Here is a 15,997-nt window from a genome sequence, read left to right as displayed (position 1 = left end):
GGTGATAAGAAGGGTGCCTTTATATGAGGATCCTCAAGTACACAAATTCATCAGGTAGAAAAGGCTGAAGATGCACCTGCCGTGTAACATGTGACAATTTTTATAAATTCTGAAAATTACCATATCTGACAAGTTAGGAACTTTCTGGTGAAGTAATTCCCCCAGTTATAGCACCTTCTAGATTCTCCTCTCTTAGGATGAGATCCAGGCCCTGCTTACAGAAGTCTGTCTTGGAAAGCTGGTTTCAGCCCTGGTTTCTAAGGAAAACCAAGATAGCACAGGGATCCTGGAACTTGTTTTGTCATTCTCCCTAGGAAAATGTTGAAACTAAGCTGCAATTATGAGGCTACAAACCTACAAGTACATGTGTAAAGGATACAGAGAGTATATAAAAGAAAGAAGGGTAAAACCACAACGGCATCCATGTCACTATTTTTGTTTTTTTTTTGTTTATAACTTGGCTGTCAGACCAGAGAGCAGGCAGCTGCTTCTCCAGCACTGCGAGCGGCCGCTGTGCGCAGGAGCTGCCCGGGAGGTTCACCAGGAGGCAGTGCTGCTGTGAGCCTGGCCACTGCTGGGCCAGTGCCTCTGCTCCAGAGGTGTGTCCTGCCAGAGGATCTGGTGAGTGCCCTCTTGGTTTGGCTGCCTTGTTTGCTCCTGCTTGCTGTTCATTTGGGTGGAGGTCACTGGGGTGTTTTAAACTGCTTTAAAATGTAGGCTAAACAGGAAAAAAAAAAAAGGTGGTCATGGATTGCATTATTATTTATTTCCATGTTTTTAATACTGGTATCGCCATCTGTTAACCATTTTTACTTTTGGTCCATGGTTGTTTGGCACTTGTTTCTTTAATGTCCTTTTGTTGACTTTGGAAATAGTTTTTGGGAAATGGGGAAGATTTTGTGGTCAGGCTCAAAGAGGAAATGACTCTTAGGGTCCATAGTTAATTTTGCTTTAAAGGAGCAGCTGTTCTCTTGTTCCATTGCATTTTGGGTTACTTTGAACTAGAATGTACCAGTTTTTAAGTTGTTCTTTCAGTTCTGCTCAGAGAGTAATAATGCACATTCCTAGTGAAAGGTATTTTCTTTATCAACACCTCTGAGAACCCAGGGAGTTATAATGCTGCTATCAACTCATCAACAAGACTTTTTCAACAAACAGTTGAACAAACATTCTTAAATTGCAGCATTCCTTTTTATTATTTCTTGTGTCCTTCCTCAAACACCCCCTGCCCACAACCAAGTGGAGTTCGGTGCGGCATCGGGGAAATGAGGAGCTGCCATCCTGGTTTTTGCAGCACACGGGGAGAGCTGTGCCTCCCTCCTGGGCTGGCTGTGAGAGGCTGACCTGCTCTGTGCTCTCTGTCCCCTGTCTGGCAGACGAGCACCGCAGGCTGTGCACAGAGGGGGCCCCTGCCCGCGGCGGCTCCCGGCGCGGCGGAGCAGCAGGGAACGGGCTCCTTCCCGGGGGCAATGGGAACGGCTTCGGACCGAGAGGAGCAGGCTTCATCCCCATCCCAGGCAGCAACGGATTCTCCCCAGCTGTGGGTGGAACAGGGCTGGGAGCAGGTGGTCACAGTCCCACTGGAAGCGGCCCGATCATTACAGGGCTGAGTAAGTGCTTGCCTTCTGACTTGTTTCACTGCTTTTGTTTTTCTGTATTTTTTGTATCCCTTCTGGTTTTTGCTTGATTTTCACTGCTCAGTCTGGATACGATATTCTTAACACTTAAAAATGACTTTGCTATTCAAGCACGTTTTAAACACCTCAGCTGATACATCAGGAAGTTCAGGAACCCTTTTTTCAACAACAGTTCAAAGGTAGAGGCTTTTGCTTGACTTCAGTTAGAGTCCCTGAGCTTGTGTTCCTGTTGAGGTGTTTTTGTCAGCACTAATAAAACTCCACATTTCTAAGTGTTTTCAAAAAACCAGGGTTTAAAATAAACTGTCTTCTGTATTTTCTCTTCCAACTGTAAAACCTACTTACTCTGCAGAAACACTGCCTTGGCTGAAAGCCCAAGGTGAGTAATTTTCTGGCAGAAGTCTCATGGATGCAAACATGGCTTATGACATGTGTACACACATCTCTGGGATCACAACCACAGAGATCATAAAATGTAAGAAGTGTTATTAAGACAGGTACACCAAAAATTGCTTTGACTTTCACACAAATCCTGGTTTACCCATGAGCTCACTGACAGGCTCATCAGGCCATAGACAGAAATGGTAAACCATATTTAGGAATGTTTGTCTAAAGTGGTTTTTATTTCCAAGAACTGTTTTGTTGTTGTTAGTTTGCTGCCAGGTCAACAGATAATGCTTTGGAAAGGTTTTTTTTTTATGTGTTTGTGCACCTGATAGCATCCTTTCTGAAGCCAAGTGTAATACTCATATTTACTTCCATTTGAAAATCTGAATATTTGCCTCTCATTCTGATTTTTTTATATTAGCAATACTCAATCAGACAATAGACAACTGCAAGCACCATCCCAACCTGTGTTTGAATGGACGTTGTATACCAACCCCCTCTAGTTACAGATGTGAATGCAACATGGGATATAAGCAGGATGCAAATGGGGATTGCATTGGTGAGTGCACATTTCAAAATCAATCACTCTAATATTCTTCATCTTAAAATCCAGGCTCTTTTCCAAGAATAAATAATATTAATTTTAATGATACAGGTCTTCAGAGAGAGTGCAAAGACCGTGGTTATTTTCAATTTTATATGAGAGCAATCTGTTTTCTTGCAAAGAAAAAGAAGGTCTTTAATTGTAGATACTGATATTTAGTATTCCTATTGCTGTACTTAAAGGCTATTGCACATTTTTGTCACATTCAGTAAAATAAGTTCTGCTTAATTTTCTCTTTTGTTAGGCTCACAAAGCTCCACTTTTGGGATGTAGTATTGTTATGATCAAGATGATGAAAGGTAGAATTTATGTTTTGGCTCCTTATCAGGATTATGGCAATTTGAAAGAGATAAAATAATTTTAAAATTGCATTAATTAACTTTTGGTTAAATTTACATTTCATATGAAAATACAGAATGCTAACTTTAACAACATGAACTCATTTTAAGAAAACTCAGTTAACAGGGGGTCCACCACATTCCCAAGCAGTTGCTCTGCTCCCATAGTCAAATATCCAAAAAGTTTTTAGAGCATCTAATCTAATTTAAACACTACATTTGCAAAAAAATCACCTTATTATTATTTCTTGTCTTATCCTCACTATACAAGGAAAGCAGTTCAGTACCTTCTTCATTTCACTTTTTTGTACTTGAAGGCTGATATAATTCTTCTTCTTTATGACATGGCAAGCTTGAATTTTTTTAGCTTTTTTATTTGGGTGAGAGTTTTCTGTACCTCTGATCTCTGACTGGGAAGTTCAACAGGCTTTAATGTCTTGCTGCATTCTTGGTTCTAAGGAGCCATAATCACATTGTGAATTTTGGGGAGTAGGAGTTTAGGGATGTCTGTCTTACACAGCTGTTCTTTATGGAGTATGGAGAGCCCTGGCTCATTTTTACAGCAGATTTAGCATCACTGGAATCAATATTTTCAACTCTACTGGACCTTGACACTCAGGGATTATCTGGCATCTTGGACTATCTTATCTTTTTAAAATCTAGTTCACATCTTGAGTTCATATTTTCATTACTTGGGGGTCAAGGTGAAAATGACATCTGAAGCACATGGGTTGTAGCAAGCAGAACTATAAGAACTTAAAGTTTTTAGGTTTTCAGTTGTCATTGGAGTATGGCAGTAATCTGTGGTTGGAAAGGCCCATCAGCTTTACATATCTGGGTGCTGGGACAGAAAATCACAATGTATTCTTGGTAATGGGGCTGTCATTCTGTCCCTGTCTCTTCTGTGGGGTTACACTTGCTTGGCAGTTCCCCTTCTAGTCCAGGTTTGTGATAGTAGTGAAATTGTATCTAGTTTTCAGTTTGGAGTCCAGGTGCCAGAAAACTGTGAGGTTTGGTTAATTGCTGCATTGAGGAAAAAAAAAAAAAAGTTGACCTGGTTAATTCTCTAGTGTACAGGTATGTGCCCAGAAAAAAATCTGTATTCACTTAAGGAACTTAATCTTAACTTTGCAATGCTTGCCTCAGCGTAAAAGAGTAGACTGAAAACAGGGACAAATTTGGATGCACTGGGATCAAAACAAAAATTTCAATTAATTTAACAAAAGCTGAAGATGTAGTGCCAGCTACACTGCTTTCCCACATTAAAATCGTGGCAAAAGACCCCTAAAATGCCTTAAAATAATTATAAGTATAATTTTCCCAGTTTTTTTCCTGCATTAAATGAATCAGTTGTTACTAATTTCAGCTCTGCAGTGGTTTGCCTTTTAAATAGCTGCTTAAATTCAGAAGATGTTTTATAAGAGAGTGAACTCTATGAATTATAAATAACTCTGTGAACTCTATAAATAACACAGCTTTGTTTCATGTTATTCTCTAATTGTGTTATGAAGAATTAGCCAAAGTATCTTAAACTCCCCACTGAATTTGGGATTTATGAACAGTAGTTGCTGCAAATTACACAGAAAGTTTCTTGGAAATACAGGCAGGAACTTAAGTAAAAGAATTTCTTGTGTGTGCTGATGCATATTAAATGAATTTAAAGACTTGCTTGAATCTAAGTTAAATATTTCTCTATTACTGGAAGCATAGTCTTGGGGTATTTGAAACAGGGTTAATGGCACATAAATGAACATTACTTTGTACTTCTCTGTCTGCCTGCTCTCAAAGCAATAAATTAAGGATCCAGAAATAGTTATATATTTTTCTATGGAGTGAAAGAAAAGTCCTGTTTCAAGATTAATCCTACCAAACCAAAAAACTATGATGTTACTCATTGTTCTCTGACCTAAACTTGCTTTATGCTCTTCTCACAACAGAACATGCCTGATGGGCCAAAGACCATGAGTGTCCTAAGTGTTCTGACTCAGAATGGTCAGTCCTTTTCTCCAAAATAGGCAGCTTTAATTTTATTACCTTTCCTTAGTCATTTCTGCTTATAAAGACTCTGGATAAAACTGTAGAGATTCATAAAAAATGGGAGCAAACCTATAGGTGTGCTGTGTTGAATTTTAATTGTCTTGTCAATACAAATATCCCTATTTAAAATTTAGTGATTTGTCTCCAGAATCATTGCAATGAGTCTTTTAAGGGGGGGTTTTGGAAGTTTCCTACTGTGCCTGGGAGAGTTCTGACTATTGTTAGAGATGAAAAACTGAGAATGGAGATGTGTGTGAGGCAAGTGCTGAAAGACAAATATTTTACAATGAAGGGGGAGACAGAATAAATGGGTTAAATATCTCTGTCTCAGATGTTTCCTGTTTATATTTCTGGAATATGCATGCTTTCAATGCAAACTCAAAGCCAACAACTCCTTTATACTAACACACATTTGCCATTTCCCTCAGTTATCAAGAGCTTATAAAAATAAGAGCATTTTAAGATGCATGTGGAAGTCATGTGATGCACGTGGCTTTGGAAGGATTTTCAAAGCTTAAGTCAGATAGAGAAACTCTGCATTCCTGCTGCAGAGTTTATAAAATTACAGACAGATCCTTTCTAGCATGAACATGGGCTTTTTTTTTGAAGCTAGTTGAAGCCTGTAATAGAGAAGGTCCTAAATGTCATTCTCTGCAGGAAAACTAAACAAAATAGATGAGTACTCTATGAAGTATTTGTAAGTTCCCTCTGTGCTCACTTATAATAAAGCAAAATATAAATACAAGTAAAGTAATTTGAATAAGGAAACTTGACAAAAAATTATTGTCAAGATGTGATTCAGAGTTTGATGTTCTGTTGGTAGCTGAGGACTTTGTTCTAAAGGGTCCTTGACCCCTTCCCATATCAGCTGAGCACTGAGGAAAAATCACCTCTCGTGAAAAACCATCCCACTCATGACAAGGAGCATCCCAACATCCAGGCATGGCAGAGAAACATGAGGGCAGGGAACTACTACAGTGACACAGACTGGCATGCAAAAACTCAGTTACCTCTGTGTTTAACACCCTGAATTCCTCTTTTCTTTATCTTGTCTCAATTCTTGTGGTTTTACTCTAGTGGTGGTGTGATCAGCAGGTATGTAAATGTGAATGAGCTAATTACTTGGGAGGGGAGGTATTTGCTTTTCCTTTATTCATTCAGCTGTTTACACAGATTGTGTCTGGGCACCAAGAGTGCTGTAAACCAGCATATTTTAGTGACTTGTGTAAACACAGATCTCTTTATGCATGCTGATGCTCCTGGTTTGGACTTTGTGTTCATTAGCAGAGTAATTCCTGTTAAATATGTGGTCTCATTTATGATTAAATTAGAACAAAAGTAACCTTTTGCCATCTTTTATGTTAAGTTGTTTGTGGAACAACACTTTCTAGAAAGTGAACATAAACATTATTTCAATTTCTGGTCACATCCCAGTATTCCCAAGATGTAATGAGTGAAGTTGGAGAGCCAGATTTGATAAAGAGTGAGCGGAAATGATCACAAAAATTGCCCTGGGATTTTCTTGGTATTTCTGGAAGCACACACTGGGAAATGCATGGTGAAATCAACCTTGTTAGGAACTGATCAACAGTGGCTTCAGAGCTTCTTATGGCAGCTTTCAGCCAGATGCCAGAAACTCCTGCAAATCACCACTGGCTTTGTGGTGTTAAAACCCTGTCTAAATGAAGAGATGAGTAATTACAATACATTGTAAATGAAATGAAGGGCCTTGCTGGGGGAAAAAGTCAAATTAGCAGAAGTTACTGATAAAGAAATGGGGTATTTCATCAAGGGATCCATTTGTCACCTGTAACCTGAGCTCTAACAGAGAGTAGTTGCTTAGGTCATCCTTTAGGAGCTGCAGTGGGGTCTAAACCAGCAGTCCTGCTCTGCCAGACCAGTAGGATACACCCACTCTGCTCCCTGGATTACACTGGGCAAGGATCCTGGAGGGTGTACAGAAATATAATGGGGTGAAAATCAGTTATTTTAGATCTGGGAATAGCTGTTGTGAGCCAGAGACACATCTGACTCACTGGTAACTACTGGGCATCAAGTTTGGGAAGGGTTCTTGAAAATAACTGTCGAAGTTTTCAGAGTGCTGTGTCAAATAAAAGTTTTTTCTGAGCAGTTAGCTGACATTTAAATTGGTTAAAATGTGTTTTGTTGCACCCAGGTACCCAAAACTTTTGGAAAGGAGAGTAAGGTACATTATAGAAAAGGGTTAGGTTAAATCTGGCATTATTCAGTGCAAAGACTGGGGTTGAGGATGCAGTGAAGCATAAATAATTGAGATGTGGTTAATGAGACTGTGGTCTCATTAAGAATCCCTCCTGCTGGTGTGCAGCCCCTCCTCACTTTTTTACAACAAACCTGTAAAGTAATAGGGGTAGTTTTTGGATGCCATGCTTTGCTTTCATTTCAAAGTGCCTATTTTGATTAGTATTGGTTTTATTCTGAAGGAGTATAAATGGTCATTGAGTTAAATGAAACTGGGTCATATTAAGTCAACCATTAAGGCAACCACCAGATCTCAAGATGCTCAAGAAAACAGTTTTCTGTTGCTCTCAAGATGCTTACAAATGATGCAGTGCCACTTCACTTCTTACAAATGCCTTTCTAGCTGAACCAAGAACAGCCCAGTGTTCCCAACAAAGTGATTTTCCACCAAGAACAGGCTTTTCTATTTAGCATTTGGCTGCTAGTTACCATCTTTTTCACTCAGAAGCTTCCAGACTTGGGGAGGGGGAATGCTGTAGATGTTGTGAAGTCACTAATGCTTCTGTGTGCTGCCAGCAGATGTTGATGAGTGCACATCAAACCCCTGCTCCAATGGGGACTGTGTCAACACACCTGGTTCCTATTACTGCAAGTGCCACGCAGGTTTCCAGAGAACTCCTACCAAGCAAGCCTGCATTGGTAAGAAAACTGCTCCATGTCTGCTGGCATTGCAGATGTTCTGACCCCTTGCCTCAGACTCTGTTTGAATTTAAGAAATAAGAGTGCATTTTCAGTAAATCCCAGTGTTAAATCAATTTGTATCCTAGATCCAGGCTGCTGCCTCATTTGTTCTGTTGTTGTCTTTTAATATTTATCCATTATTCTGGAATATCCAACCAGGGAATTGCCCAGACAGGAGTTCTTGAAAAAAACAACAAAAAAAACCCAAACCAAACTGAATGACAGGTGCTTTTTTGTGTATGTGTGCAGATGAAAGTGTGAGTAGGTTTTTAAAAGTATTCAAAAATTCAAAAAGAATTGCAAAGCATCACAAAATGTTGCATTTACTGTACACCTCTGTAAGAATAATATTTTTCCTTGATCCAAGGAGACTAATTTCTTAACTAACTCATGAAGTTTTTACTAAGTAATGGTTAATTGACTTGCCAGTGTTTTTCAAAGCAATAATTGTCTCTAAATGCATTTTTATCTTACTGTAGTTCTCTGTTTCTGTTGGATTTCGTTTGTTTGGCTTGGTTTGTTTTTTTGTTCCCCTTAGACATCGATGAGTGTGTTCAGAATGGTGTTCTCTGTAAGAATGGCCGGTGTGTGAACACTGAGGGAAGCTTCCAGTGCATTTGCAATGCTGGGTTTGAGCTGACTACAAATGGAAAAAACTGTGTGGGTAAGGACTCTTCTGAAAAATGGGGCAGGCATTAGCTTGTTGGTTCTAGAAATTGTACTTCATACTGCAGGTAAGGATCATTGAAGATTACCTTTCTTGAAATACTGTGAACTTAGAAGCCCTTCATTCAAATAGTTATCATACAGAACCATATGATTTCAAAGAAAATTTGGGGTAATTTTTGTTTTTGAAACTGCATCTCTTCTCAAGAGTCCTAAGAATAATGTTTTTCCGTAAAGCTTCACAGCAAATGATCCATAAATCAGCATTGCTGAAGAAAATACCTGTTTTTGACTGCATGGTGTCAAGAAAAAAACCCTGCTAGGTAAACAACAAGCTTAATTCTCTCAGGCTATGGAAGCTTTTTATCCTTTCATGTATGAAAGAAGGACACACCCTCTCCTTGAATACACAGCCTGCTGAGATATGTAAAGCAACTGATCACAACATGCAAAAAAAAATTGGTGATTTTTCTGTGGAGTGAAAACTCTTGAGATACTCTGAGTTATGATTAGAAACCAATCTTTGAGTGAAGAAATATTCCACACCAGTCCTGATTGATTATTTTCACTGCTTTGTCTTCTGGAGGGTGAGAAGCTAAAAGCAGTTTTCTTTGCAATGTTTTGTAGACCACGATGAGTGTGCCACGACAAACATGTGCTTGAATGGGATGTGCATAAATGAAGATGGGAGTTTTAAATGCATCTGTAAACCAGGATTTGTCCTGGCTCCAGATGGACGTTACTGTACTGGTATGTGAAACTTGGGGATATTGACTGAAAACAGCTTTTCCTGTCTGTTCATCCCTGCAAGAATGGCAGTCTGGTCACATGGATTGATTCAATGCCATATAACACCTTGCTGCTCACTAAAGTAGGTTTCTTTAGCTGTCTGGATTAGAAACAGATCTTTACTGAAAAAAGTATTTAATAGCATTGTGAAAGCCACAGCCATCAATAAATAATCTTCTGAAAAGTCTTGGAGCATTGTAAAGGCATCAAAATATTCAGGTCCTTTGTGAAATGGTAAAGTGAGCAGCAGTATGGTAAATTTAAGAGGTTTGAAAGATTTTTACATTAATGAGCCCCACACCCCCCCCCCCACCACATTTTCCACATCATTATTCAGAGTGCATAGCACTTGAGTCATTTTATGGGTCACACAACATTGTAAACTTTATAAAGTGCAGTCACTAAAAACTTCCTTTGAACATTTTAAGAATACTGTCTTATTTAGCTTCAGTTTCAGCAAACTAATTGAAGATATCTTTTGCTGCCCACGGAGGTAGGTCTGGGCTTGAACCACTTCTAGTAAATCTTTCTAAATTTTTAATCTTCTGATTTGAAGTTGAGCCATTTCTACTAGCTGTGATTTTCTTAATAACATGCAGTTGTGCTTAGAAATTGGCAACCACTTAAAATTACTTGAAACTGAAATTAACCATCATAAGGATATTTTGTGTCTAGTGCTCTTTAGCCATGCTGTATAGCAAAATTAAAATATCATGGGATGGACAAAGGGGAAAATTTATCATTGATTTTGCTTGATGGAGAATATGAAGTACCTCTAATCCTACAGTTCTTCTGCATGCTTTGGGGATTTTTTTTTTTGTTTGTTTGTGCAGCTGGAATTTTGATTATTCCAGGATTAACTTTATTAGAAATAAAGCAAGGATATTACTACCTGCTATCATAAAGTAATATGATAATGTTCTGAAACTATTAGCTGTAGTATTGCTTAAAAACAGATTGATTGCTGAAGTGTCTTGCCTCCTCTTAGATATTGATGAATGCCAGACATCAGGAATTTGCATGAATGGTCACTGCATAAATACTGAAGGCTCATTTCGATGTGATTGTCCACCTGGCTTGGTTGTTGGAGTTGATGGTCGTGTGTGTGTAGGTAAGTCAGATTTATTTTTTTTTTCTTCACAGAAGAACAAGTGGGATGATCAGGTTAATTACTTATCAAATGATTTGCATCTAAATAAAGTTGACATCAAACCACAAACAAGATGCAATCCCCTTATCCTATTGTTAGAAGAAAAAAAAATTCATTTCCTCTGTGGAACTGAAGAGACACTACCTCTTATTTACCTGTTACTCATATAAAAGTAAGCTTAAAGTGCTTACTCTTCCTGGCATCTTCTTTTGGTTTTGAGACACTCTTTCTAGTCTGATGATAAAAAGTATATTTTCATGTAATCAGCCTCTTATCCTCTCAAATGGTTCTGATTAGTATTTAAGAGATTTTTCACTAAGCTCTGCTAGGAGCTCTAGCATATCTTCAGGGAGCTTGTGGAACAAAAAATGGAAAATTTTCAAGCTGATGAAGAATTAAGAAGTGTGGGGGGCAAGAAGTATCCAATCCCTTGATCTCTGCTGATTGCTGATGAGGAGGGAGGAGAGGAATAAATATTTAACAGGGATTTCTGAGAATTATGATACTGTGTGTACTTTGCAATACTGCAAAGTTCCTTTATTTAATCCACAGGAGATTCCATCTTCTCCCTCTGAGTACCAGAGCATCAATTCTATATCCCCTAAATTTCTCCTTCCCCAGCTCCTTTATGTGTCTGTCATCAGGCACGTTAGTGACCAGAGACTCTACAATAATCATATTATTTAATCAGTGCTGTGACTGTTGTTGCTGATGGACTCATGGATGTTTTTCTGCCTTTGCCTTACCAGCATATTTCCAGATAAAGGAAAAACAGACTGCATCACAGTGCTTGGAGGTTCTCACACCAAAGGGATGGGACACACTAAATGTTGCTGTTACCAGCTCATTTGAAATAACATTTCAGATGGTGCAAAAGTTCAAAATTCTTCAAAACAAAATGTAGGACAAGTGTTTCTACCAATGCCAGCACAAGCTAGCTCCTTCTGTTACCACTTCAGCTTTAAAATGCAGGATAAAAACTGAGGCTGTCTTAAAAACATAGGCTCAAAGAAAGCTAAAACACAATTTCAGTCTCTCAGTTGGAACCCAAATTTTGTTGTTTTAAATAAATTAAATGTTGTAGTAAGCAAAACTGTGCTAAAGATTGAACCAACAAAAGCAAGTTGTGTTCCCTCCTGTGTGGTAGCTGAGTTGTTTTCTTCTGGTTTATTAAAAATTTGGAGAAAAGCAATGAGAAGTTAAACAATGAGAAAAGGCTGGTGTACTGTTTTAAATATTGGAATTTCATTGCTCAGAGGCCCACCAAGAAAACCAGATTTGAGTACAGGCTGTTCAGTACCTTTTTTGTGTTCCAAGTTGGCCTCATCTTTACCCCTGTCAGTGATACAGCTGCAAAGAATCAATACAGTACTCAATTTTCTGTGCTTTCAATTACCTAATGTTGCCACAGTTCTTGCAGCAAAGGACTTGACAGGTTGGCCATCACCTGTGAACACCATTTATTTAGAAATTATGTGTTACACAGCTTTAAGGTTTACCATAAATGTTTACATTTTCAACAGGAAGTACCCTTCATAGGACAAAAAAATCATAAAGCAGAATCACGATCTAGTTGGAAAATTCATTTTAAAAAGATGATGTAATTATTCTAGCCATAATGTAGCGTAGGAAATTTCAAATACTGCATAACAAAATATCCTGACACATGACTTGAGAATAGAATTTCCAAGCCACTCCACTGTTCAGAATTGTGTATGTGTGTTTATATATAACCCACATGCTGTGTTAACTACAGGAATTTTGTGCTATTCTATTTCATATATTGCATGACCTAAATAATATTTTTCAGACTTTCTGGCTGCTAGAAGATCATTGGTAGTTTGAAAATTAATAACTTAAATTGGATATCTTGTAAGAGCATTTCCACAAGTCTGCTAGGTAACTAGCAAGGAATATAAAATCTAAGAGCCCACAGTCCAGCTGTCCCCCTCTTTCTCTGAGCTCTGTTTTACTTCTGAATAATGACCTTGATCCTGGTGGGAGTACACTTTTAAAAAAATGCTGTTTTACTTAGTATTTTTAAGTATGGCTGAGTCAATCGCAGAACGTTATACAAGATTGAAAAAGGTACAGCAAAGGGGAACAAATGCTTGGAAAAGGAACAGTTACAGAGTCATGGAACAGTTAGATAAATACTTGGAGCCAAACTTGCAATATTTGAATATTTGCAGGCTTTTTAGGTTTGGCTGTACTTCCAACTGCAGCTCCATGCTTGGACACCTCAGCTGGCTCTGTGTGTGAGCGTGTATCACCTCAGAACTTGTGCTGAGCTGTGGCTCCAGCTTCACACACTGTTTGTTCTCTGCTGAGACACCTCTAATTACCTCTGCCCACAGCCAGAGTCATTCAGGACACAGCAACTCAGCTTTGTTTTACCCTGGTGACTTTGTAGAGCCAAATGGAAAAGTGTCATAAGCCTGATTTGTCCTTCTGAGGCTCCTGGATGGGACAGTGAATATGGATCAAGCACTGGTCCACCTGATACTGACCACAAACATGGTGATGATCATTTTTGTAGGTATTGAAGTGCTACAGTGCTAAATTTAAGAGTGTAGAAGTGCTGTGCCTTGGGAAAGAGTGGAGAGTCCCATAAACAGGTACACAGGTACAGCAGCAGCAATGCTAATCTCTGATCTAAGGCACAAAGTAAATTCTTGGTGCTCTGAAATGAGCAGCCAAAGGCTAATCAGACTAAACATGGGGAGCAGCACAGGTTCATCAGTAAGGTACAGACTCAGAACTGTTGTGAAATGGAGATCCTGAGCAGCAGGTGAATCATCCACAAAGAAGTGCCTGTCCTTCTCATTCTTGTAGCACAGCCCAAAGTGGGTGTGTCATACAGTTGCTGTTCTGCTTGTGGAGAGACAGCTTGGTTCTTCATCCTTCACAGGCTTAGTGAATCACTGACTGTGTAGATCAGACTGTTTTCCTGTAACTAGGCATGAAACTGTCCCCAAGTTCTCTGTGTCACTTCTCTAAAGCACTGATGTATGCTGAAGCACTTGCTCTCTTGTGCATAGCAGTTGCTCAGTACATCTGTAGCTTCCTCCAGCTACTTCCCACGCTCCGCATCTTTGAAGACCTTCCTCCAGAGTGTTTCTTTCCCACCTTCCGTTCTTCTGTCCCTCTGCAGTTTCCCTTGGTGCCATCTCCTTCCCTTGATTTTCTTCTTCATTCCCTCACAGACACATAACCAGGAGGAAGCCTCCACTTCTGTGGCAGGGCAGTGGTTGAAAGTTCCTGTGTTCATGGCAGAACTTGTCAAGAGTGGCAACTGGAGTTGTCTGAGGTAGAGGGAAAGGGTGCAGTGCCACTAATTATTTTGCAAAGTAAATGAGCAGACATTTCTTGTGCAAAAGTCCTCGACTGTTTTCAAGCATCATAATCTTTTCCTGATGTTAAGTGCAAGCAAGTTGTACTGGCTTCACCTAGATTCTTGGCAAGGAAAAAAACTCTAAAATCTAGGACATATTTAGCTGTGCTCCAGAACTATCTGTTCCATGGTACACCAAAAGCAAGAGAAAACATTTATGTGCAGGCATTTATGTTACACAGGAGCCAGCTTACAACACTCAATGAGCCGACAGGACACATAAGGAATTGCCAGTTCTTATTTGGATTGGCTCTGGATATTCAACATTCACTGTAAAACTTCTCATGCAACTTCTCTTTGTTGTTTTGGGGTCATACTTCAAGCAAGTAACTGTCTGGATTCCCTCAAACCCATTTAAGTTTCTGAGTCCACTCAGGCTCATGTCCAGGCCACATGCATGGTGGTTTTACTGGGGCACTGACAAGGAGCATGAATTAAAGCTGTGTTCTGTTCTGGCCCATAAAGATACCTGAAACAAAGAGTATTTCTGCAGTTATAACAGTGCCTATAGAGTTACAAGAGTCAAAAGTAAAGGCTATTTACTCTGTCTGTATCCTGCAGTTCTCAGTTACACATTATTAGAAGGACTGTCCAATCACATGCTTTTTAAAAGATTTCTAATACTATCTATTGCAAATATGGGAAAAAGCATTGAATCTTAGAAAGACCAAAATCAGAAAATTACAACAAAACACCAAACAAATGCATAAAAAGGAGTCTCAGAGACATTCTCATAGTTCTTGGATAAGTATAGGAGATTATTATTCCTGTCAAGATAGGTAGGGAGGGTCTGTCTTGGAAGATGCTTCTTCCTGCATCTTACTGGTCAAGGCTGTCAAATTGATTTATGTGATTAAATCAGCTGTAAGACTGGCAGCATGTACATGGGGAGCCTTACAGGTATATGGTTGGCCTGTATTATTTTCCTGCTGTCTTTTTTAGGCATGCTTTTTGGGGTTGAAGAACCTTTCAGGTGTTCTGTGTTTTGTTTGTGTGATAAGTGGTGGTTTATCCAGGCCATCAGTTCCAGCCCTCTCCCCAGGGATGGCACTTCAGCTTCCAGGGTGGGTTTTTAATCACAAACCCCCTGAGGTTCCTTATAGTCTGTGCAGTAGCACTGCTTTCCTCACTGTTGTGTGTAAGATTTGCTAGGTTGCTGTTCCCAGCTAGATTTTGGGGCCTCTTTGGTGTGCTAATCCAGCACTGGTGCCTGTTTGTGTATAAACCTATTAAGATGGTCATGTCACATAAATGCTGGTCTGAATGATCTGCTAAAATTGCATTTCTGTTCATGGTTTTGTAAATACAGCTGGAGACCATGCTCCTCCTTTCAGAAGCAGGTATTCTCCCCTATTACCAGCCCTGGGCTGCTGGTGAGTTATCCTGCCTGAGGAACCATTTTGGAAGTCAGAGATGTCTGTGGTACTTTCCAAAGGGAAGAATCAGCCACCACATGCTGATCCAGGCCATTCTCTGTTTCTTACTGGGATATTTGCAGATGGATTTACAGAGCTGCTTCGAGGTGTGGGTCACCTTTGCTGGCTCCTCTGGAATACCTCAGAATTTACTCCCAAAATCCTGCTTTAGGTGGTTTGAAAGTGTGCTCTGGAGAAAGCCCCAGGATGTAACCAGGCTGAGAATTGGTCTTGATGCCCTCAGTATTATTAAGGCAGTGCAGATGTAGCCAGTGTGACCTTTTTGCTGACCAGAAATAGGGGGTTTGAGCTTTTGGGAAAGCAATCATACACTTCACTCTCAGCCTAAGAATTATTACTTCTTCCCTTGTCCTTTTCTTCAGACACTCACGTGCGTAGCACGTGCTATGGCGGCATCAGGACAGGGCTGTGTGTCCGTCCCTTCCCTGGTGCTGTGACAAAGTCTGAATGCTGCTGTGCCAACCCTGACTATGGTTTTGGAGAGCCGTGTCATCCCTGCCCTGCTAAGAACTCAGGTAAGATTTTGTGTTTCATACAGACTTCAAACAAAAAAAATCTTGCTGAGGTCACATTGTTGATTTATTTCATGCCTTAAAGA

General features: G+C 39.6%; 1 protein-coding gene across 1 annotated transcript in view; it reads left to right on the top strand.

Moving 5' to 3' along the window:
* The first annotated feature begins 8,656 nt into the window (after positions 1 to 8,656).
* LOC130265325 (fibrillin-2) overlaps positions 8,657 to 15,997 on the top strand; it is a 76,006-nt gene continuing 68,665 nt past the window's right edge. Inside the window, exons 1-3 of the mRNA XM_056514345.1 lie at positions 8,657 to 9,380; positions 10,408 to 10,530; positions 15,762 to 15,914. Coding sequence (XP_056370320.1) covers positions 9,284 to 9,380; positions 10,408 to 10,530; positions 15,762 to 15,914 — 373 coding nt within the window. The 5' untranslated portion in view covers positions 8,657 to 9,283. The remainder of the gene's footprint in view (positions 9,381 to 10,407; positions 10,531 to 15,761; positions 15,915 to 15,997) is intronic.

Source organism: Oenanthe melanoleuca, chromosome Z (assembly GCF_029582105.1).
Source record: "Oenanthe melanoleuca isolate GR-GAL-2019-014 chromosome Z, OMel1.0, whole genome shotgun sequence".
Taxonomy (NCBI): domain Eukaryota; kingdom Metazoa; phylum Chordata; class Aves; order Passeriformes; family Muscicapidae; genus Oenanthe; species Oenanthe melanoleuca.
Note: the sequence above shows the minus strand (reverse complement) of the source record. Positions and strands in the feature narration are given on the sequence as shown.